Genomic DNA, 25159 nt, shown 5'->3' with positions numbered 1-25159 from the left:
CCAAAGTGGTTCAAATGGTGGGAAGTTAAAGGAGAACTAAGGCAACAAGTAAAAGTCTGATGTTGATGTCTGCTTAAATGTTGGTTCTCTGTGTGCCTATCCTCATTTTTTGCTTTCTAATGCCTCAACCACAGATATTAAATATTCACTGTTTTACAGAATGGTTAGCACTTGTCTGGTATGGAGGTTTTATTGACTACAAATATACTGCAGGAGTAAAGAAACACCCCAAATATATTTGAGCAGCTGCAGTGTTAGTAACCATTTTCTGTAATTCAGTTGAGCCTTTACAGATAAGCCATTTGGATGTTAATATTTCCCTTGAGATCTTTGTATGTTTTTACTGTTAAGGGTATGTAAACTCCACTGAAAATACTCACAATGGGTGAGCAAACATTTTACCAGCATCAGGAAAGAAGATCCTTTGTGCTACGTGCACCTTTCTGACCATAACTTCATTCACCAGGTACGTAGCTGAGTCCCTCTAGTGGTATAAACATTTATTTGGCTTCAGCATCTTATTAAAATTCCATTTTACGGTCACATTATAGCAGCAAATTCACAGGTAGCTGTTTTGGACACTGTGAGGATCGTGGCAAAGTGGATCTAGGATTAGACACTGTGCAGGTTTGTGTTAATGAATGTAAATTGATTTTCAGCTGAGAGGGGCAATTACAAATGCATTGGGAAAGGAAGGAAATTCTTGAAAGGATATTCAAGAACTAATTACTATCAGTAAGAGACACGCAAAGAGCAACGTAATACCCAGGGCAGCCAATAGGGATAAAAGCTTATACACAAATCTGTCATGACCTAGTAGTGAAGACTGTTTAAAAACACTGATCTCCACTTAGCTTGTAAATGCGCATCACCCTCTTTCTCACTCATATATTCTCTCTCTCTCTCTCTCTCTGACACACACACACGCTCCTGGATTTGCAGAAGCCAGACATCTAGGGCACTTCTTGGCATCCACAGGAAAATCATATGGGATTAAAAAAACACAGCAGTAAGTACTCCCTGCATTAAATGTTTATTAAGTGGCATGCTGTCAAGACCTAGATTTAATGGTAAATACAGGAGGACTTTAATGGAAATTGGCTGTATTTGATTTTTCTTAGGAATTGCTGAAAGCTGCCTCTCGAGGATTACAACTTCACCTTTTGCTTTTACAGATGCTTGTTTACTACCCATGTGGCAACCTCTGGACAGCCAGTAATCCATTCATTATCCAGACTGATTGAGTGTGAGAGTAGTGCAGTGGTAACTACTTCACTCAGCTGACGGCAGACGACAAAAGGAGGGAAATGATGAATTCGGACAATTTAACCTCCCGAAGCTTCCTCTCTGCAATTCATAGCAATGCCAGCAATTTATTCTCAGGGCTCCAGTTTGTTCAGTCCTTCAAGCCACTCATCATCCCCTGCTACTCCCTAGTGGTATTTATCGGTGTCATTGGGAATTACCTTCTCATTTATGTCATCTGCAAAACCAAAAAAATGCACAATGTGACCAACTTTCTGGTGGGCAACCTGGCTTTCTCCGACATGCTCATGTGTGCAACCTGCGTGCCCCTGACACTCGCATATGCCTTTGAGCCCAGAGGATGGGTGTACGGGCGTTTCATGTGCTACTTCGTTTTCCTGATGCAGCCTGTCACCGTGTTCGTGTCTGTCTTTACCTTGACTGTCATAGCTGTGGATAGGTACTACGCCATGGTACACCCCTTCCGGAGGAGGCTCACCATCCCTATCTGTGCGTACATCCTGGCTGCTATTTGGCTGCTGAGCTGCACCTTGGCTGCCCCAGCCCTGGTCCACACTTACCACGCAGAATTCCCAGAGCTGGACTTCTCCATCTGCGAGGAGTTTTGGTTCCACATGAAAAGAGACCGCTTGGCTTATGCCTACAGCACTCTCATCATCACCTATGTGCTGCCCTTGGCCGTCATCTCCCTGTCCTACCTGAGGATCTCAGTCAAGCTGAAGAACCGTGTGGTCCCAGGCAATGTCACCCAGGGCCAGGCTGAGTGGGACCGAGCAAGGAGGAGAAAGACTTTTCGCTTGCTTGTCTTAGTGGTGGCAGCCTTTGGAGTCTGCTGGCTGCCTCTGCACATCTTCAACATGATCAAGGACATAGACATCAGCTTAATTGACAAGCAGTACTTCAATTTCATCCAGCTGCTCTGCCACTGGTTTGCGATGATGTCTGCTTGTACCAATGCCTTCCTCTATGCCTGGCTCCATGACAGCTTCAGGGGGGAGCTGAAGAAAATGTTTGCCTGGAGAAAGAAGAAAATTGGACCCACTACAAACTGCATTATGGCCAGCGTGGTGCTGTAAACATGAGAGCTGGTGGGAGTGCGCTTCCTTCGTGCAGTAACACTGTAAGTTGTTTCCACTTTTAATCAGTCCTGGTTCCTGATGTTTGTCATCAAGGCTCAGTCATAGTAGGAGTTCCCCAGGTGGCTTCCCCACCAACTAAATCCCTACTGGAGAAGGAGAGGCAGAGGTCAAGTCCCCAAAATATCTTATCTCTGTGACAGGAGTTAAAGGCCAAGGAATTCTTAGCACAGACAGACCTCCTTATGTAAACTACAAGGATCCTTCCTATCTGTTTTAGATATTGCTGGCAGCGTAGATTTGGGAACACGGAGAAACAAGGATGAATAAAATACCTGGATACGTCAGGGAGGAAGTGCTTTGGGCTGAGTAAAAATTAAATCTGTGCATCTACCTGGAGTCCAGTCCCTAGCACACAATGCAGGGTAGAGGACTAGCAATAATCTTGTAACCCCCCTTGGTTAGGGCCATGATGAAGAACAGCCTCAGGCTGTATGAAGTGCCCTTCCCATGGAGCTGGCTCAGCTGCAGCCAGGAAGTGAGGTTGCTGGGGGCTGCTTCGAGCTTTGCCCTCCCTGTGCAGGGCTTTCCCCTTCCCGATGGTGTCAGTGATGTGAGGGGCGATGGCATCAGCTCACTCGCACTCTCTCAAATACCTCTGCACAAGGTTTGTGAGCTTGGTGAGCCACGCGTGGATGAGGGCTCTGCAGACATCGGAGGGGTGTGCTGTGTCTGCATGGCACCATTCCCTTCCTCACTGCCGTTTTCTCCTCACTGCTGGCCGAGCAGAGGGAATAGCAGCCTTGGCAGCCTGGCTGCTCTTCTGTTCTCTATGGGCAGCTGCACTGGGCAGAAATTATCACTTTATGCTTTTTGAACCCAACATCGTGGTGTGATCCCAAAGTTAGTGTGTCTTGGAGCCTGCAGCACAGTCTGTAGTGACGTGAGCTGGAAACGCAGTGTGTGGTGGAAACTCCTCCAAGCAGAACATTAAGACCTGCCACCACTTCTCAGAGGGCCAACAACAGGGACATTGGAAGGTGCTCTTGCCATTGTCTCTCCTAACCCCAGCTCGCTGACCCTCCAGCCAGGTGACCATGATTCCAGCTAACAGAGCGGAGTTCATCGTAGTCCTGTCAGTGCCAAAAACCTTTCTGCTTGTTCCTTCAGGAGCCGATTTTGATGTGTGGTAATGCTGCCATCAGCTTTGATCTCCAGAGACAGCCAGAGACTTTGATACTGCCTTCAGGAGCACTTCTGGGTGTGCCAGTAGACAGCGGGTGGTCGGGGCTGCTTCTGTGGAGCTGTGTGTGAGCACTGCCTGACCAGTAAAAGAAAGGCTGTCAAGTGTGGGGTGGCAAGTGCTCTCTTTTGGAGTTTTGGGGAAGAAACACTTTCCTTTGGCATTCACCTTTCGATAGAATGATGGAGATAAAAGCTATAATCAACCTAATGACTTCCAGTCTCTTCCGCCTCTGTCTGATCTGAAAATAGGTAATAGATAAAAGTAGGGGAAAATGTTCTGACAGCAGACATTTGTGCTGAAGAGGTTTCTTCCAGCCAGAACACTTGATGACATGAGAAGCTCTTTGATATTCATCCCAGATCAGCCAGAGAAGCAGCAGTTTCTTTCTGGGGGCAGTTTCAGCCCTGTTCATCCTACTGCACCTGGCCAGGCCAGAGATGTATGTGCTGCAAGGCAGTGCAGATGGGCCAGGGGGAGAAGGAAGAAAGAGCTTATGGCCTCTCTAGTTTCTGAATGTACTCCTGCTGTGAAACAGTGAGTATCATTTTGCTCATCAGCATTCAGTAAGCTAATCTGGTTAAAAAAATACACAGATGCTTTATACACACACTGGGAAAGGCATTGCAAACACATCTGAAATCCCTCTTTACAAATCTCGCAGTTTTCCTTAGAATTTCAAGCTGTTCTGTTGTAATGAGGAGTTGAATTAGAAGCTCATTACGGAGACATTAAGCCAAGGAAATCTTTTTAAAGTGGACATTGCTTGCTTTCGCTCTGTGATTAAGCACAACTGCCTTGCTTATCTTGATTTTAATTTGAATGGCTTTTTGAAAGATGCTTTCGTTAAATTTTAGGAAATCGTTTTCCATCAAGCTCAATATATGAAATAACCTGGAGATTTTGAAAAGGCAAAAAACCTTCCAAACAAACCAACCAGATTTTATAAGCTTTTCAGCTTCTGTTTCAGGGCTCTTTAGAACAGAGCAGAAAGCAGAGCATCAAGAACGAGCACTGAAACAACATTGATGAAAGTAACTGGAACTAGCAACATAATCCTGAGTTTTAGAGATTTTTCTTCTAGGGAATTGTGCTACTTCAAGCTCTTAATTTGTCAATTTGTAAAGGCTAATTAGCACTGAGATGGCCCATAATGTTTACAACCCCATGCACTAAATACAGACGGCACTTTAATACGGAGTGATCCAAAGCCCAGTGGAGTAACTAGAAAGACTCTTGTTAACCACAGCAGGCCTGGCATCATTTCCTTCCTACACACCATGTTTTTACCCTCATTTGCAGGCACTGCAGTTTGGTTATTAATGTTCTCTTGTGTGGCAGTGCCTGCAGATGGCAGCTGCAAAGAGCTGTATGAAGCAAACAAGCTTGGATTTCTCTGCCTTTTTTTTTTTTTCCTTCTTTTTTCTCTTTCCCTTAAGACAGAAATGAGCTATTGTTTGGTGCATATCTTGTTCCCACAGTGATGGAAGTGCTAGGGGCATCTCTCTACCACCACTCTCTGGAGCTGTGGTCACAGCAGCACCAAGGGCAGCATCTCAAGGTGGGACTTGGGAGTGCCCAGCACCATGGGCATCCTCTTGTTAGCACAGCAGTAACATGCCCATGACTTCAATGTGCCAGGGCTTGCATCTGCACTTGGGGCTTTGCTGCTAACACTGCATTTAGACTGTCACCTGCAGGAGTAGGTGATGCAAATACACCCCAAAATTGTCTTGGTATTGGTATTGAGACTCCTTCTCTCTCCTCAGAAGTCCTGTGGCCACCACAGTGATGGTTCCCTCAGTCCTGGGGTACCAGAAAGCCATTTTGCAGGCTTTCCTCACATGGCCCAGGGCAAGTCTGGTTGGGACCATGAGGCTGGGCATCCCATCCTGTCCCATCCCATCCCGTCCCATCCCATCCCATCCCAGCAGGGGACTGAGGCACTGCTGCTCTTGCGCAGCTCTTCTTCTGAACCTAGCCCCAGCAATCTCTGCTAAATGTAATTACTCTTTTCTCTGATATCCAGAGTAATAAACAATAATAAGATTTAGAGGCACATTGGTGCACTTCTTTAATCCAGTTATGCAAATAATTATATTAAAAGCCTTCATGTGAAATGTGTTTTCTAATCTCCACCCCTCTCTGGGGAAATGCTGTGCTTCTCTGAGGGACCAGGGCTCATCTCTACAGTATTTTTGGTGCTATAATTTTTAATTACAATTTAAAAATCATTACATGCTTTGATTTTATAAAGTAGTGCAGTTCTAAACTTGGTGAGCCTATTAACTTGCCCTGCAAGGGTTTTAGTTGTTTCTTGTTTACATTCAAATCCAAGGACTCTCACACTGCAGAGATGGAGTAAGGTTTGCATCTGAGCTGAGGTGCTACCAAAACCTTGTCACATAAACCCACTACAATGCTCCGTGAGGTGAGCAGGATGCTCTATGTGCTCTGTCTGCTGGCATTTTATTAAAGCTGTTTCCATGTATAAGAGGGCTTGAGCAGGTGATGTTTTCAGGTAGCTCTCAAATGCATCGGCCAGCAGGTGGGTTATCAGAGCATGGTGAGTTTTGGGCTTTGGAAATGGGGTCCCATTTAGGACCACCCTTACTCAATATTAAAATCAACAGGGAGATTTCATCGGGGCCAGGCCTCTCAGAAGGTTCTGCATATCTTAAATGTGGAGATGATGGCGATACAAAAGGACATGATGCGGAGAAGCGGGAGAGGGTGACATGTCTCAATTTAGAGTGGGGAGCACAGATTAAGCTAGCAGGAATGACAACTTCACTATTTGAGGCTATTCTGTATAGGTGTTGGAGGGACTTAGAGGGCATCATTCTAGCAAATGTATTTCCAGTGACTGCTGACACAGAAATGCTTGATCAGACACAAGTTTGGCCCTATGGCCAAACATAAGGTTGGTATTAAAAGGCACCTAGGAACAACACAAAAATGGAAATAAACATTTGAGCAGAAATTAACAAACAAACAAACAAACAAAGACAACAAAAAACAGGTTGTCAGAACTAAGGACATTAAATGTGAAACCAAACAATAAAGGCACAGGAACAGTTAATCAAACCTCAGTTAGGGTCAGCTGGACCTGGTCTTTCCCAGACCTCCAGAGCAGGCACCACAGAATAAATCGTTTGTGTGATGCATTGATTTAAGTAAGTTCATTCCTTGTAGCTGGGTGAAGAAAAGGGAGAGATCTATAATTGTATCACTGAAGGCATTATATTTGGGCAATGGCAGATTACCTGAGATGGGCAGAGGCAGATCCTGCTGTAAGGCTGTTCCTCAGAGGAGCACGATGACTGCCTCTCACCTAGAGACTGGGGAAGGGTGGTATTTTTATACCAGCTGAACACCAGGTGCTCTGTGCAGTTTTAATTGAGTGAATCTTGCTTGTTGAGGTGGAAATGGTGAGCTATAATTAGCAGTCTAAGACTATACACGGTGCAGATAAAAGCTGAAAACTGTTCACCTGCAGCTGGGATAAAATGCCAAATCGGACAGGACTGTGCAGAGCATCCATCAATGTGCCCACCAGGCAAGAAGGGGGCAGAGAGGGAAACTATGTGCAGGAAATGAAGCCTATGAGATTGATGTCTTGGACACTTCTGCATGAAGGAATAAGAATTTTTACCTCCAGCCCACCATATTTTTTTCTTTTTCCTTTTTCCTCAAAAAGAGCACTGAAGAATTATCCAAAAAGTGAGGGGTTGAGGGCATAAAGCTCAAACATATCTCCCTGGGAGTTGTGCCTCTTCGGGATCTCTTCACCAAGGAGCTGATGGAGCTGACTTTCCATTGTTGTTTACTTTCACTTTCTCCACCCTGGTTTGTCAAACAAAGTTAATTAAGCTAGTAATTGATATAAGTAATAAAACATGCACTTAGTAGCTCTCTGCTTTGTGTCTGGAGCCCATTGGAAACTAATTTGGGATCACAGCTATCTGCAGCTGACCGGGCTTTGCAGTCTTTGCATTTTATTTATATTAATTAACACTATTAAATAGTATTTTTTTTCCTTCTCTGCAGGAAACATACAAAAGAGTGGGAGGAGATGGCTTTAATTCCTACATCTATAGTTCCTACAACTTCTACATTTCCATTATCTGCTGGAGATGCTGTTTCAGCAGCTGGCAGTGCTGCGGAGAGCAGCTTGGTGCCTTCCAAAGGAGCAGTGAGATTTCCCTCCATGCTGACTGCAGTTGTTGGTTTCCAGATAGCTTGCTAGAAAAGCAGCCTGTGTCTCGCAGCAGCAGGAGGGGTTTAGCTCTGGGACCTGTGAGATCCAAGTGATGTGTGTGATGCTAAGGACTGGTCCTGCATAGGGTGGGACCCCTTATTAGCCACAGGGATCTGGCTCGCTACCCCATCACACCCACCCTGAGGCAGGTGAACTCTAGAGGACAGCTGTGGTGCACTGTCACGGGTTTGTAATGCTCCTTGCAAGTTGAGTTCATGTAGCCAGCTGCATTTGGGAGCGTGATGCACTGCACTCTACAACAAACCTTTCTTGGGCTTGCAGATTCAGGGTAAGAAAAAAAAAAAAAGAGCATTTTTGCACTTGAACAGTAGCCATCCAAAGGCTGAATCTGTGGCCACTCGGAGGCTGTATTTCTGCATAAATGGAGGAGGAACCACTCAAGACTTCTTGCAAGTGTGGTCCTTCACCTTCCCCTCACATCCCTCAGTGATACAGCAAGCTTGAACAGAGGCACATCAAGTGCATGCGCAACACCAGAACCAGGTCCTTATACAGCTGAGCTGTGTGGTCAGGACACACCTGAGGAAGAGCCTTTTATGAAACCAGCTGGGGCTGAAGTTCTGAGGCTGAGGTTCAACCAACACACTCCTCAGCAATGGCACCTCTGGGAACTGCATTCAACTCTGGCAGAACCAAGATGAACAATAAAAATACGATGTGCAAGAGCTATTCATGAGCTACATCACCAATCAGGAATTGTTTCCTGAGTCACTGTGTACAAATTGTTTCAAATCATTCAGAAGAAAAGCCTTCAATGCTTGACTTCGTAATGATTTCTCCTCAATTATTGGACCCTTTTAGAATTCAACATCTGTTGTTAATATGCATAACGTAAAAAAAAAAATTAAAAATAAATGTGAAACCATCTGAAACACTAGACACAGCATATGGCAGACCTGTTCAATCTTAGCAAAGTCAATACTATTGTCAGTATGAATCACTTCTCCATTAAAACATGTATTCACAGCTGTTATATAAAATAATGTTTATTTGTAAAAGCTTTTTGTACAACCCTTGCAATTGTTGTCAGTCACAGCTAATTGTAAATCATTTTGATAGTGCCTCCTCTTGGAAGATTGCCACAAACTGAGGGCAGATGAAATGCAAAGCATCGGCAGCCAAACCAGGTTCTAGCAACAAACAAAGTCTTCTGAAGAGCCCTGTTTTGCTGTAGTTCACAAAAAGTGGATTTATTTGTTTTAAGGCATTGTGGAAAGCACTGTTCCAAACCCTTTTTACCAAAAAAAAGTTGCATAATGTCTGACAAGATCTGCATATTCTCATAGTTAGTAAAATTGTTCCCTAATTGCTAAATCAAGAAACATGTTTTCCCATGAAGCAGTTTAAAATGTTTTAATGTTGCTGATTAGGGATAAGGTGAGAACATAAAAGGCAGCTCAAACTTCAGAAGTGGGATTAAAAGCCAGACCGCCCACATCCAGAAGACATTAAATTACTGGATAAATGTGGTTATGTATTCAAATGGTGTCTTTCAGTAGCTTACTGAGACAATTTACGTTCTCCCCCTGCATCTTTTGAGAAAAGGTGCTTGAGTTCCAGGCTATTCATTCTCATGCAGAGGCAGTATGCAGCCCAGTATGAAGCACCTACTCATAGATGCAAGATTTAAAGTCACGTCTTCACTACTCTGCATCCTCGGTGGCAGCTGTCAGCTAGTTCAGCCCAAAGAGCAACTTATTCTACACATTAGCATTCAACATTTTGGGTGAAGTCTTCTCCAGGGCAGTGCACAAACAGCCTGCCTGAGATGCTGTGGATGCTCCTATGTATTGACTCCAAAAGTCTTAAGAAGTTTAAATCAGATTTGTGTATTTAGCCCAGATCTGCTTTGCAAGAATTCAAACAGAAATGATAAAGTAACAAGCAGCCCTAGGTTGAATAGCTTTCCTATACAGGTGAAATTTATTATCAAGTAAAACAAAACCTAACCTGTTAAAAGAACTGATCAACATTAGTGGATCAACATATTTCTTGTTGATTGAACATATTAAGTGCCTTAATTCCTGGGATTAGGACACTTCTAAGAGAGGTGGAAGATGTTTTAATGTTTGCCCAATGCTGAAGAAGGTATATGCAAGTGAAATATTTGGTAGCTTTCTAGAACGTTATGGCTTTGCTGAGTGATCAGAAAAGGACAGAAGATTTGAGGGCAAGAAGAAAAAGCGTTAGCTTTTTAGTGGTAAAATGAATTAGCTGGACCAGCTGAATCTGCAATATCATGTTCAACAAGCACAGTCTAATTTGCAGTGCTAGCTGTACTGGAACTAGGGATAATTAGGCAAGCATTTTTGCTCCCAGTGAAGTGTTTGAAATCAGGGGTGGAAGGTGGGAAGGCCAAGCTGGTACAAGAATAACCTTAACATTTTTGACAGCAGTGAATAGAGACTAAAGAGAAAGAGTCAGTACAGCTTTCTAAATCTGAAGCTATTCACATTCAAATATTGAGACTGGAGGAGATGGGTAGAAGAGGTCTAGAGCTATATTAAGCCTTGCAAGTCATGTATTTAAAAACCTAGCAAGCCCTCCAAATTGCCCTAAATTGCAGATGTTTGACACATAGATCTGCAGTTTGATTTCTTCTTTTATTGCAGAAAGTTCTTCGGGAAATAAAGGTTTGAGCAGGGACTACTGTGTCTACATTGCCTCTTATTTGTTGCAGCCCAGAGCCTCAGCCAAACCTCTGTGTTTTTCTGCTGCAGATAATAGTTTCAAAATGAGCTTTGAGGTGCCTATCCACAAGATTTTAATTTAACATTCACAGCATAACCAAAGGATAGAAAACAGCAAGTCATGTAAATAGAAGCTCTCGCTAATGCCCTATTTACAACAACTAAACCTTTTTAAAACCAAAAGAAATGGTTGAGGAGTGTTGGAAGCTTTGAAGTAGTCTGTTTAATCTTTACATAGCTAGAAGTGTTTTCTGTGAAACTGTAACTCTTGTGACCTGGAATTTCTGCCTCCTGCATTTGGTTTTGGCAGCTCAAGAGCAGTGATGTTTCCAGGAAGAGCAATACTCTTTCAGAAAATATTCTTTCCTTCTGAGCTAGATACTGCCGCTTTTAATCACCGAACTAACATGCTAGCAACTGCTGAAACACAGGAAGGAAGACATTACTCACAATGACATAGGGTCTGGCTATCAGAAATATGCTGATTTCTAATGGAGAAGTATCCAACAGATACCTATTATTCACTGAATCTCAACCCCACGTGTATTTGCCACTAAGTGCTAATTAGCCATATGAGGATCCACCACAGAGTAACAGTTTCATTTAGTTCAAAATAAGCAGCAGGGTGGGATAAGCTGTCACTGAAAGCTGTATTGCATTTGAAAAGCAGAGAGAAGCCTGGTAGGAACATACAATACCTGTGTCATTCACAGCACTTAAGCACTGCGATGTGGCAGGTTTTGAATTTGAAGGATATTTGGATAGACCATAAGAAAATACAGGTTATGCCTCTATGATTGCACAGGGAACCAAGGCCTTTGGTCATGCTGTGGGCTGCTCCCAGGTACCCCAGAAACATGGCCCCAGTTCCATTGAAGTCAGCAGCAGTCTTAATTTCAGATTCGAGTCAATAAGTATTTTCAAGGGGTTCTTAATTTTCCCTTTTCCTGCTCTACACCCTTAGAAGTGGTATACAAGTGAGACTCCACCGTATTAGTTCCCTGTTAGTTCCCTGTTCTATAATATTCCTGAACTGATTTATTTATGTATTTATTTATTTTTGCTACAGAAGATGAGAATCCCACAGGATGCAGCAACACAATGCCCCCCTCCATGCACATCTTTCAATTCCTAATGACTTGAAGAGGCCAAGGTCAGTGATTTCTCCTCCTATAATAGATGTAGGACTGTCAAGTATACATGAGGCACGAGCCATGAGACAGAAATTTGGTATAGATAATTGTCACATTAATCCAGAGCTGAAACAAGTACTCTAAATCAGAACTATCTGGTAGATCAAGCTCCAGCTTTCCAAGGAACTAATACCAGCTTCCCTTCAAAATTTCAATATTCAGCATTTTTGCGTTGAATAAAATAGCTAGATCTTTATTCACTGAGGTGCCATAAGTTACTCTTTGTCTCCCTGGAACCTGCTAGTCAGCTGTTTTCTCCTTAATTCTTTCTAAATTAGAGAAACAAATGCTGCTTTCCCTACCCTTGGCAACCTAACACCCTCTTACCTCGGAGAATTCCTCCTCCTGAAGAACACAGCGTCCTCCCACCACCATCAGCTGGCCCTCCAGCACCTGTCCCACCCAGAAGACTTTGAGGAGGCACCCAGAGACCCCCCACAAAATGCTGGCAGTGTCGCCAGAGGCTGGGTTGCACAGGAGTGTTTTGTAGAGCTCTAGCTACCAAACAACAAGTTTTACAGGATTGCATTATTAGCAGATGCTATTATAGGAAGTCAAGTAGAATCCACATATGCAAAAGGGTGATTAGAATAACCCTCTAATACTCGTGGAGAAGCCTATTGAAATAGAAAGCACCCCTCCTAATCTGTTAAGGAAATAGATATTGAAAAGAGAAAGCAAAAAATTATGAAAAAATTGAGGCAGAGAAGAGGCAGCAATGAAGGAACTGAGTTCCACTTCATTTTAGGCCTCCTGGTTCTGCTGGGGTAGTAAAACATTGTCCCTAAGCTGTTATATTCTTTCTAAGAAACTCGATTTTCTAATTATAACCGCTGTCTCTTTGTACAGGAGGTACTGACAGCCAATTTTTTACATGTCTGCTGATCCTGGGGCTGTCTGGAGGAAGGAGCATGATGGATCGGTGCAATCAGTACAAAGCCAGACTTGTTCCCACCTAACACTGGCTTTTGCTCTGGGGTTCATGCCAGTGATCAGTAGGAGCTCGGTTCAACCCTTGCCCTCTTCCTCATACTTCCTCCAGTGAAAAGTCAGAGCTGCTGGGCTTTGGGTCTTCCTGGGTACAACCTGTTCCATAGCAATCTCATACACTCGCTGGTGGTGGCATCGGGCTTTTGTGTGCTGCCAGCAGGCTCTGGCATGTGTCTGCTCATAGGGCTCCTGGCACAGTTTGGGGAGCTGGAGAGCTAGCTGGCTCAATTAAACATCAGTTACTGTGGTGTGATGGTCACTCAAATCTGGTCTGAAGTACAATCCTCAGTGCTACCTCACTGCCCAAAGCTGCCCGAGTTGCTTCACCTGCCCTCATTTCCAGACTGCAAGGGCAGAGCCTCTGTTGCAGGAGCCCGGCCACCAGCCTGCCTGCCACACGGTCACGCTCCTGGCACCAGGGGAGGCAGGTTACCCCAGAACGTGGGGTTTTGTGGACATCAGCATGGCATTAGAGAAGGGCTCCAGGAAGGAGAAATTATGTTCTCAGCCAGGGTTGCTGAGATAACATTTACCTAAATACAAAACTGCCTTTCAGTCTGGTTTCCTTTACCTTGGCAGAAGGATGGGTGTAGCTGTGACAATGTGTTCCCTGTGCAGCCAGATTTAGTGGTGGTCTTTCTTTCAGGTTATCCCCACACACCAGGGCTGTACAGTGATAACTTTCAGGTTTTAGCCTCGCACCATGTGAATTCATAGTGTTGTCTTATTCGTGGGTACTGGTCTGGGGTCTGAATCTTTTCGTGGGCTTCAGATTTGATCCTCACTGTTTTATTAACCCCCTCTCCTCATCTATTTTCTTTCTCCAGCCACTTAAAATAGGTGATTTGAAGATCACCTGAACTTCAGACTATGTCTTCTGTTTGCAAATCTTTCCAACCCATGTAGAAAGCTGCAGGATAACAAGCTCTGGATGCTGTACAAGCTGGCAAACGGCCTTCTATCCATATGCCTGTGAGTTGTCTGAGCAAGAAGACAAATCAATACTAATTAATGGTCCCCCAGAAAGTAAATGATTTGATCACAGTGTGCAGTGTAGCAAGGAACGCTGTAGGCTATTTCTGCCTTTGATTTATCACACCATAAAAACAAGTGTTTATATGTGTAGGCTGGAACCTAGAATCTGTTCTTTGTAAAGGTCAGAGCTGCTGTTAAGGTAAAAGGAAAAAGAGCTGGAGCTTTTACTTCCATGGCTACAGCAAGGAGTGACCATGTCAGCTGTCTGGCTGCTAGTTCACAGGAGCTCCTGAGGACTGGAATAGAAGGGAAAATATTCAAGAGCTCAAGTGTTTAGCATTGTACCTAGATCAACCTCCCACTTCTGTGGTGGTTTTACTCAGGTGGGCAGCCGAGCTCCACCACAACCGCTCTCTCAACTGCAGGATGGATATTCTTCTGATATATTTGTCCTTCCTGTCTAGCAGACAGAGCAAGAACAAGACAGCAGGAATAAGAGAAAACTGTTAAAAATCAGAAATATTGCCTACTGAAGGCTGCTCACAATCTATGGCAGAAGGTTCTGCTTTCGTATGCATGTGCTACAAAAGTGCCAAATCAATAGCTATTGCATTAGCTTCATGTGCAACTCAGCAGGAAGGTTCAGCAGTGGTCAGTTGAAGGATTTTTTTTTTTTTTTTTTAAAGTGTGTCAAGCCTTTTAATCACAGATGGTCATTTAGCAATTTCAGCCTTTGGGAAACAAGTTAGTGCCATTAGGGGAGGCAGGTTCTTCCTTTAGTGCAGTCCCTTCCAGCAAGGTTCGTTCTCACAGAACATGAGCAATTTTGCTTAATTGCTCTGTGAAAGTACATGATGTGAGGAAATGGATCATTGTACAATGGCTCAAATGCATGTTTGAGTGTTGTTCTGTGTGAATGTCACTTCATTATATGCAAACATCATGAATTTTGTTCAGAGAACAGTATCCTGGGCTGCAGCGATGATTACCTTCATTTTGCAATGCCATGGGAAAGCATTGGCTCATGTTCTGTGCATGATTTCTTACAATCTTGGATTCCTGGAGCTTCTGTTTGTTCTGCAACTCTTATTTTTGCAGTTTATCCCTCCCACCTACTGCACATATTTTACTTGGTTCTATAAGGGTTCATCCAGTGTTTGTCTTCATATAACTTAGAGTTTGTCTAGCTCATTTAAGTATCTAGGCTTGTTCTTAACATTCTTACATCTCCTCATAGCTTTATTTTATTTTATTTTATTTTATTTTATTTTATTTTATTTTATTTTATTTTATTTTATTTTATTTTATTTTATTTATTTATTCTCCTAGAGCTGGAGCAGTATAGCTCCCTATTGTACCTACCAGGTCATTAATAAAAACATTTTTAATCCAGACAACTCCATGATAGTTGTCAGAGGAGCCTATTAATTACATTCTTTAATTTTGACCATGAGCCACTGATGCCAGCTACCTTTTGCTTAGCTCAGCATGTTCATTCAGTGTGTTTGACCTGTGCTATATCAGCATTTCATGTAGAGTGCATTTTCCTACCTTGTGAATTAGAAGGTCTTTAGTGAAGGTATCAAAGTCCATTCTGTGATTTTAGATGACATTTATTGTTTTCTCTCTATCCAGACCTTCAACCCATTCAGAAAAAGAAATGACTTTGCTCTGAGAGGATTTTCAGTTGACAAATCCATTTTGACTCTTACTCATTTCCTTGTTTTCTTTCATGTGCTCACAAAGATTTTATTCATTCCAGGGTTTTTCTGGCATTTGAAGGTAAGCTGACTGATATACAAATCCCTGATTAGTCTTTTCCTTCCTTTCTTAGAAACTGAATACATTTGCCCTTTCCCAGTCTTCTGATGCTTATTTACACTCCCTGACTTCCCTCAGATAACCACAAGTGGTTCTGACATTACTTCTGTCATCTTCTTGTTCAGGTTCCTGGAATAAATCCATCAGTCTCAGGCAGCATGAAACCCTTGGAGTTCCTTAAGTGCACTGATGGCTTCTTGTGCACTTCTGTGGGGAAATCCTACTGCTCTGCTGCTGCTGCTACTGCTGCTGCTTACTTCAGCCATTGTTTGCACTTGACCTTTTCACTTAGAAATGCAAAATAAAACAGCGAGTATTCTGGTCTTCTTGGCTTTTTGTGCTGATGATTTCCCTTTTTCATTTGCTACTGAATAAACACATTGCTTGGTCTCTTTCTCTCTCTCTCCGTGTGTATTTATAGTTGTTTCTTCCTAGTCCCAATATTACTTGTTATCTTTCATGTTGTTTCTTTGTTGTTTTAACATTTTCTCTCTGCATGCTTATGCTATTCTTTCATACTTGCCTCAGCAGCCTGATCTAGCCTCCTTTCTGTAGGTACTTCTGTGTTTAAGGTGAATGAAGAACTCAGGACTTTTCCCCACATTTCCAAACCTTCTTCCACATCTCTGGCTGGCTCACAGGATTGTCCTTTTAATTCTGATGTGCTGAGAAGAGAAGGCATTAATGTCACTGCTCTGCCCATAATAAGGAATAAAGCCTGATTCAGAGTTCTGTCATGTTTCACCTGTTTTTGTTGTTGTTGTTGTTGATTCATCCATCAAAAATCTTTTCCTGAAAGAAAAATCTTTATTTTTCTTTGCTTATTATTATTATTATTATTTTTAATAAAAAATTAAAAAGGCTAAGACACTTGAATCAAAGGTGTTTGTAAGATTTTCTACGTAATTACTCTCTGTTTTCTTCTAGCTGAAGGGATATTTTTAGGAAGAAACCTCTGTTTGAATACAGTATAGAAGAGGAAAAGCAAAGCCAAGTATCCTTCAAAAATATGAAAGAGGGAGGATTTCTACCGTCTCTGCTGTGTTGTCTGATCCTACCCTCTTTAGTAGAGAATAAGACAAGCATTCAGCAAGGGACAGGACAGAGCATTGCATTTCTCTTGCTGGCACTGGCTTTTACTTGCAGCCTTGATGCAGGAGCTGCATAGCCAGAGCATGTGGTCTGATCCTGCACCCTGTGATCTGGCATCTGATCTGGCACGCTGTGATCCGGCATCTGATCTGGCACTCCATGATCTGGCAAGCACGTACAAACACCCGCTGCCTCTCCTGCTGCTGGCGGCTGCCTTTTTGCCCTTGGGCTCGCAGCAGCCTTGTGGCAGAAGCTGTCTTGACGAAGTCCAGCTCTTCCGAAATAGAAGGTGAGATGAGAAAGAGGTAAGATGCATGGATGGAAAGGACTTTTAGGAAAAGAAAGAAGAGGATCCCACTCCTCACACCTACTGCTTGTGCTCAGGGTGTCGGGGAAGGACTCAACTGCCTTGACGCAGCCTCCCAAAGGACCGCTAGTAGGTCAGACCCACCCGGGCTGTAGTAGGTGTGAGACTCTGCCCACTGTATCTTTTTTCTTCAGATTATCCTTAACCTATCAATTTACATCTGTTTCTTTATCCTGTTGTTGTTTTATTACCCCACAGCTTTAAAGCACGCCCTCCCATCTCACTGAGAAGTGCCAGCAGACCTCTGCATGGCCTAATTCAGACTTTTTATCCCTTTTCTTGAAACTTGCATTCACCGTATCTGTGAGCAAATCTGAACCCTTGCCCCATCCTTTGAGCCCCCAGATGTGGGGACAGACCTGGGGCTCCCCAGGGGCAGGCAGACATCCGTGCCATGCCCACAGGTTGTCCCTCCTGGCAGCCACACCATGGAGCTCCCCTGGCAGCAGGGGTCTCCCAGCACCTCTTCAGGGTGGGCCAGACCAGCCACTGGTTTCAAGAAGCTTGGAGAGCCCTGGGTTGTCCAGGGAGCCGAGTGAAGTTTCACTTCAGAAAAGAAATAAGGCAGAAAAGAAAATAATTAAGGTTGCCATCTCATCCCTGTCAGTTTTTCCACTGGATTTTTCTCTTTTGCAGAAGGTTTTGCAGAGATCACTTTGCCTTCTGTTTGCAGACAAATCCCCTTCACACAAACACACTTCTTTTGAGCAAGATCTTTTACAAGCTTTATTTCTTTAAACTCCAAAATACAAAACAGATGAGTGAGCAAGGTGGCAGTTCCATTTTAAGGGATTAAAACCAGACTTGAGCAGGTGCCTCCACCTGCAGCAGCTTGTGGGATGCTACCGTTATTCCTGGTAGCATATTTTAAATTAATGTTAAAATAACATTGTCTTTCCCTGTGGAAGGGTTGTTTAAATTTTCATTGTAATAAAGGCAAAGAGAAGGGGGCACAAGCTCATTAATCATAACTCATAAACATAAAACATGATACTGGGTAAACTCTGAGACCTTTGCTTACTGTGAAGATCCTTTATGTTTTCAGGCGGCCAAAGTGGGCCTGATACTCAGATTTTCAAATTTAATTACTTGTTTGAGTAATTAAGATGATTAAAGCTGTCTTGAAATTAAGTCTTTTGCAACAACACTTTGAGAAGAGTTTTTCTTCTCTTAGTCTTACATTGAACACGTGTTCCCTTACACATTTGCATTTTAGTAAATATAGGGCCATGCCTTTTGGCACTTCGAGTATCATAGACAGAAGATACCTCTTAAAATACCCTAAATTGCAGCTGTCTGCTGTTCTGGTGTGTAGTGTTCCTTATTTCTGCCCGGGATGTTAAATGGCACCTGAGCTCGCAGACCAGGCTTGCCAAGCATTGGGTGCTCTTCCACTGCCACCTTCTGGTCTTAACTAGAGGGACTTCGCCTAACCTCTTCCCGTTGAGCTTGTTGAGCTTAAGCCTGACATTATTAGCAGGGTGGTAATGAAAATATCAAACGACCATGAAAATCTAATAAGTAAAACAAAAATAGCTTAATAGCTTTTTTTTTTTTCTTGCCTTTTTTTTTTTTTTTTTTTTTTTTTTTTTTGACACCTAATCTTCACTTTTACTCATTTTAGACAATACTAGTGTTGAGGTAAAAAGTGTATGGACCTCTAGTGTTTTTAGAAATTTGAGGCGTTAGTTGAAATCTAGTGTTATAAGCTAGACACAGTGAGCTAACTGTGGGAAAGGCATTTTTAGTTTTGCACAGATAAGTCTGTCTGAGTTGCAACAAATGTATTAACTTTATATACCTATAAAAAAAGTATAAGTTGAAACTCAAGAAGAGGCTTAGGTCCACCAGTGCCTCACTCTGTACCATAGCCAAGCAGAGCAAGATGGTGTTACACCAACATAAATGCTGGGAGGGTCTGAAGTGACAACAAATGTGTGCACCTTCCCCAGCACCAGCTGACAGCTAGGATGCAAAAAGGATCAAGAGCTGGGCCTCTTGACTTAGCTGGCATCTCCACACCTCTGTGGGGTTGCTGTATGCAAGACAGTATGCCAGCACCTATTCTTCCTTTTGCTTTCTAGGGACAGAGATGGGACAGTCCTTCCTCTTTTCCAAACTTCCCTCTATTTGGACCAGAACCGAGCTCTGAAGGCCACCTATCTATTTCACAAATACTCTTTTTTCTTGGGCTGGGGAAACACTGTGTATACATCACTCCAATTTGCGTCTGTTTTTCAGACAAAGCTGGGTTTATTTCATAACCTCAGAAAGGAAAGCAGATGAGCCTTGTTGATTCTGTCCAGATTTCACTGTTACAGGCACACAGTGTGCTTCATTAATTAAATGGGAGAGGACTGTATTTTATGCCCAAATCTCTCTACTGCACTGAATTTAAACTGATCGGCCAAGAAATGTCTAGCATTTAAATTCTGTCTCCAGCAGATGTCAGTGGAAGCTTCAGAATGGAGCAACTCCACCAAAGCCAGGCTTTATTCACCTCTCACTTTCATGTCTCTGCTCCCTGGTCAGGAGAGTGAGTGAGAGAGAGTGAGAGAGAGTGACTGCTCCATTCTACAAAGAAATGTTATTTTAAGCTGGTTACTTCACTTTATTATTTTTTTTCCCCTTCCTTGAAGTAGAGCTCAAAAATTTGTAGGTGGAACGTTGTGACTGCCAGAAGTGGACAATGATTAACCAGGTGTTAAATCACTTATTGAAGGGACATTAGACAAATATGAAAAGTTTGAATTAGTGACCCAATTAACTCATATTTCTGCAGGGAGCCATGTCTTTGGCTTTTACAGAGTAGTACTTTACCCTGTGCAGCACAAACACACAAAAGGGTAGAGATAAGGTTCTCCCAGTAGCTTAAATCCTGACATTTCCTAACATTTGAGTGCTTTCAGTGTAGCTGATGGAAATTCTAGCAACTGGCCACTATGACATCTACCTATCTAATGCCCTACATCTCAAAGGCAGGGGATTATTACTCCCCCCAGACTCTCTCTGCAGTGCTGGAGCATTTCCCACAAACATTTGGCTGTTTGCTCAGCCCTTCCCGACCCATGAGCGCTAGTGCCACTTGCTGCCTCCCCCATCCCACCTTCCTCCCTGGGGGCCCCTTGATTCCTGGTGGCTGCCCTCGGTGTTGGGTGGTCCCACAGGCCCCTTCCCCAAGCCAGCAAGGAGCTGGCGCCAAGGTACATACAGCCCTGGCTTGTGCTCTGCTCTGTTAGCCAATGGCTTTAACTGGCTGGTCCCCAAAATTGGCTGGGATACAAGGGTCTGCATGTGGCTGCTCCCTCTCAAGCTCCTGGGAATGCAACTGCAAGAACACATGCTTTAAAATAGGAGTTGGATGAAGATGGATGAAGGTCAAAGTGGTCTTCCCTGCTTTGGCTCTCACCAGAGCAATGATGAGGCTCTCAATCGGAATTACCAAAATAGTGATGCTGCCATAGCCAGAGCTGAACTTCAGGGGCCAAAACAGCCCCACACAATGGCAGGCAGCCTGGTGCTGGGTACCACTCAAATTAGGGGCAGCTTTAACCTTACAAATCAGGGTCTGTTCTCATCAAAATGTTACAGACCTTTCTAAAACCTTCCTTTGCTGTTTGATTCTACTTGTGACATAGAGCGGCAGCATAACATGACAGAGATTTAAGAAAACAATACTGTACAAAACCAGCATAACATTGTCATTGTCAAGAGAATATCCACCAGGCGAGAACACTTAGTTGTCGTGCATGTGAAAACAGGAAAAAAAAGATCACTGCATCATTAAAGACACTGCAGTTTTGTGGTCTTGGCCTCTTTTTCTGCTTACGTGGAGCTGCCACATGTACCCTGCACGCTTGCAAAAGCCCTACTGAGGGCTTCACAAGCACATGTGCATAAGAACTCTGAAACGGCTTTAAACTTTAGTGAAAAACAATATTTAGGACAATTCATTGCAACATGTAAACACATTTGCTGGCTGTTCCCGGGCTCTCAGAGACAGGCATGTGACTATGTGGGATGGTTTTGAAGAACCGTGTGTAGGAGAAACTTTGTAAAGTTATTTTGAAGGTAATGGCCAATTTTTCTAATTCTGAGCATATAACAAATAAAAAGTCTCATCTTAGTATTATGGTGGTGATGAATAACTTAGGCTGCCCTTATTCTTTGGGATGTTCTCTGGACCCCTTTTTGGACATGCACACACAAATACACACCTGCTTCACAATTTTCTGTTGCAATTCCAGTCAAATAAAAGGAATTACAACCTCCACGGACTGGAAGTGATGGTGAGGAACAAGGGCTGAGCAGACCTCTAGCACACAGCCACAGAGCACAGGGTTGGGGCTTCGGGAGCTTTGGTGTGGCTGGAGGCAGAACTTATAAAGCTTCATGGCACAGCTTCTTGGAGTTACTGAATACCCAGCTCCTAAGCACCAGGCTGAAGTAGTTCTGGATTCCAGCAGCGGTTAGGCTTCTGAATACTTTTCGAAGATTTGTGCCAGAATCCTATAATACATACTGGCTGCATTTACTGCTTCACGGTTTTGGTACAAGGGCTTGCTGCATCCAACAGGTGGAAATTGCTAGAAAGCATTAGCTGATGATTTAAACAAGTGATGATTTAAAATCACTGATGTGTTATATTTCTCCAGCGGATTTTGCTAAAGGAAGTTCTTAGCCCAAATCACTTGAAGATTGTGATGATTCACTGCCACTTCAGAACATTTTTATGTTGTTAAATACTAACAAGGGGTGAGCCCACCTATCTTCCGTGAATAAAATATTTTGTGTGATGTTTTATTAAAAACTTCATCAACACATATTTGCAAAGCTTTCCACGATCCTCTATCAATTAATCCATTTACCTACTTGGAAAAGCAAATTTATTAAAATGTATCCATTACTGAATAATAACTCTATAAGTCTTTAAAGACAGTACATAAAGACAGTTTATAGTGACATGAAGTTTTTTTTTTTTAAAAAAAAAAAAAAGCCATAATATCCATTACCTGAATTTACAATTGTCTAGGAAGAAAATCCCATCTTCATTTATTCCTAGATCTCTAATTAAAGGCTCTGCCATAAATCCCCAGCATCTGCATTTCTATTCTATTGTATTTATTGTGTTGCATCAAGATTCACTCTAAGAAGTTATAGAGGACTCTTGACGCATTACACAAACTTTTCTCTTGAAGTAGATTTAGTGAGGGTTACAAAATCTATCTTTAAGGAAGATTCAATAAAGTATATGAGGAAATAATTTGGAGTTGACTGTAAATAAGAAACATTCTCAGCCTCACACAGGAAATTACTGAAATCTATTTGGCGTCACCAGTTTACATCAAACAGAGAAGCTGGGCTGTTGGTGGTTTGCATTTAATGTTGGCTCTGGCACCCAGTGCCAGCCTTCACTTTTAGAACAAGAAGATTTCTAGTTTTTGTTAAAAATATGTGTGCCCCTTCCCAGGCATTAGGGATTTCTCATAGGCTCCCTGCCAGTGATGGTAGGGATGGGGCTTGCTACCTAGGTGAGCTACAAGCTGTAGCAGTGCCCCACAAGAATTCCTTGGGGCTTGAGGAACAGCATGGGGCCAAAGGCTTATAGGGACAGATGCGATCCTATCAGTTATAGATGGGGAATTTCCTTCGGGTGACAAGCACAGGGAGCACAGCCGTGACTTGGCAGCCCCCAGCTGCCTGTTTCTTTCTTCCTGCAGGAGGGTTTCCCATGGAGGGCCTCGCACCTGCAAACTCTGGCTGGTGTTGCCAGGGCTGCTGGGCCTGAGCAAAGGCATTTGGATGCCTCCATGGTGTCAACGCTACTGGGAGCCTTAGAAGCTGAAATGCTTGTCAGCACTTGGTATACCCGAGCTTTGCAGACAACCCCAGGTGGGGTGGCAGTTCTGTAAGCAGTTGTGTGAACCACTCATTAAAGGCAATAGCATGTTTGAGAGAAGCTTTTGCCAGCTCTGTATTTACAAAGGCCTCTCAGTCTCTATGGGTTGGGGAAGAACATGACTCACCCGGGGAGGAACTTTCCAATTGTGTTGTGCATTCAGCTCGGCTAAGAACCATAACAGAGCTGCCAACACCAAGCAATTATGTTATACAAGATACCAGAGGTAGCTACCTGCCTGGGGCTGCTTACCAAAGCTTGTGCATGGCCAAGAGCCACAAAGCACGAGCTTTAGGGAGAGAAGCAATGGGAAACCCTGGAGGACACTTTGGATGGGAGGGGAGAGTTGTACCCCCAAGCTCCCAGTGCTGTGGGGAGGGCTGAGACTGGTTTGAGGGCAGCTGAACCTCAGATGTGTGATGGGAACAGCCCCAGAGAGGCATTAGGATTAGTTTGTGGCCACAGTTTTGGCGACCTGGCCCCAGAACCCACACCAGAACTGCTCATGATCAAAAGGCACAGGGTGACATCCCAGCAGCGAACACAGAAAATAGGCACAGGAAAAATCCCAGCTACTGGTGACAGTTTATTATGAAGTTGTACCACTCTGGGTAATGAATGTCACATCACAAAGGGATCTACTGCTCTAATTCTTCCAGCATTCAGTTGTGCTTTCCCCTACCTTGGTGAGGTAATCAAGCCACGTAGTGAGAATAAAATCTAGGCACTGTGTGTATCCACATGTTTAGAGAAAACTATTTTTTTCTTTCTTTTTTTTCACATTTTTTTTAAATATGTGACTGATTATCTGCAGATACTTGATGTACTTGTGATTTCAATCAGCATTTTGTTCATTCATTGCCTCTCAGTTTATTGATTTATAAGCCCTCTAGAATGGTATGATTAGCGCTAGCATTTTATTCTCAGTGGGGGTAAAATGGTATTTCATTATTAGTGTGTTAGAAGCTATTTCAAACTGACAGTTTGTTTTGAACCTGGGTAAGAGAAGTGACATTTATATTTGGAAGCAGAAGATTGACACAGAAATTATTCTGAAACATAATTACAGTCAAGGCAAATGCAGAAGATTGAAATTCCAGCTAGAGTTTCTCTAACTAACTCTTGCTCTTTTCTCAGCTCAGCCTGGTGAGACATAGCATGCTCCCCGTAGGCATTTACAGTAGATGTAGGGTAAAGATTTTTACCCATTAAGGCAACTCAGCACAGAGCTGTGAGTCAGGATATAGGGATATAGGAGAGGATAACTATCCTATATAACTATATAACTATAGGATATAGGATAACTGTCCAAGCCTTAATGGACAGTTGCAGTGCTATGGCAAGACCATGTTATGGCAAGACCCTAAAAAACAGACCCACAGATAGGGTAAGTGTCAGTGAAGCTGCTGATATCCTGGGGCATTTACAGTGAGAGGCACCCTTGTTCTGGGGTTCACCAGCATACCAGGGTGCCTGAGTGCTCCAGCAGCACTGGGGGATGCAGGACTCACTGCTGCAGGCCTGGCCCCCCACTGCCACTCTGATTTTTGTGTGTCCTCCATTACTGAGCTCAGGATTTTCCAGCAGCCAGGCTGACTTAGTGTGTGCTCTGGGGCTGTTCGTACAAACTCTTCCCATTTTCCCTCAGCTTAACATTTACGTTTATATTGAAAAGGTGTTTTTCACTGCTAGGGTCAATTCTCCAGTACTCTCAGAAAGTATGTTAAAGACTGAGTTGCTGGACTTTAAAAATTGATCCTAGTAGTTATTTTTGTTCATTTATTTAATTATTTTTTTTCCCAAAGGATTTTGATTTTTGTGCCCGATCCTCCATTACTGAGCTCTAAAGGAAATTTTCCATCAAACCAAATAGGACTAGAGTCTAGGGCTTTGGTGAAATGCCAAAAGTTTCCATCGCTGCACTAGAGCTCAAGAACACTTTGCAGCTTTCATGTAGGAGTTACATACAAACGATTAGGTGCAGTATATGAAATAAATAGAACCAGAGAGCAGAAATGAGTCAACATATTACATGAAAGCTGTTGGTAAACATGACCTTATTTCTTGCTGTCCTCTCTGGAGTAGAACAAAAAAGAATACCAATTTGCCACTATTGCAATTTTTGTGTATCGGGTGATTTTCACAGTTATTTCTCAGCAGTACATAGAATCTATTACGGTGTAGTATTTAATATTTAATATGTTGTAAGTAGATTAAATAAATAAAATGTAGGTACTCAATTTTTTTTTTTTTCGCTTAAATGCA

General features: G+C 43.0%; 1 protein-coding gene across 1 annotated transcript; it reads left to right on the top strand.

The window, feature by feature from the left end:
- The first annotated feature begins 915 nt into the window (after positions 1-915).
- Positions 916-8989, top strand: PRLHR (prolactin releasing hormone receptor). Its single transcript, XM_084525976.1, has 3 exons — positions 916-1009; positions 1176-2386; positions 7636-8989. The coding sequence occupies exon 2, from the start codon at positions 1308-1310 to the stop codon at positions 2340-2342; it is 1035 nt and encodes a 344-aa protein (XP_084382102.1). The 5' UTR covers positions 916-1009; positions 1176-1307; the 3' UTR covers positions 2343-2386; positions 7636-8989.
- The last annotated feature ends 16170 nt before the right edge of the window (positions 8990-25159 follow it).

This window comes from Aythya ferina, assembly GCF_964211825.1.
Source record: "Aythya ferina genome assembly, chromosome: 7".
NCBI lineage: Eukaryota > Metazoa > Chordata > Aves > Anseriformes > Anatidae > Aythya > Aythya ferina.
Note: the sequence above shows the minus strand (reverse complement) of the source record. Positions and strands in the feature narration are given on the sequence as shown.

Excerpts from the sequence above, each read along its gene's own strand:
- PRLHR (XM_084525976.1), top strand. The coding sequence starts at position 1,308 with ATGATGAATTCGGACAATTTAACCTCCCGAAGCTTCCTCTCTGCAATT.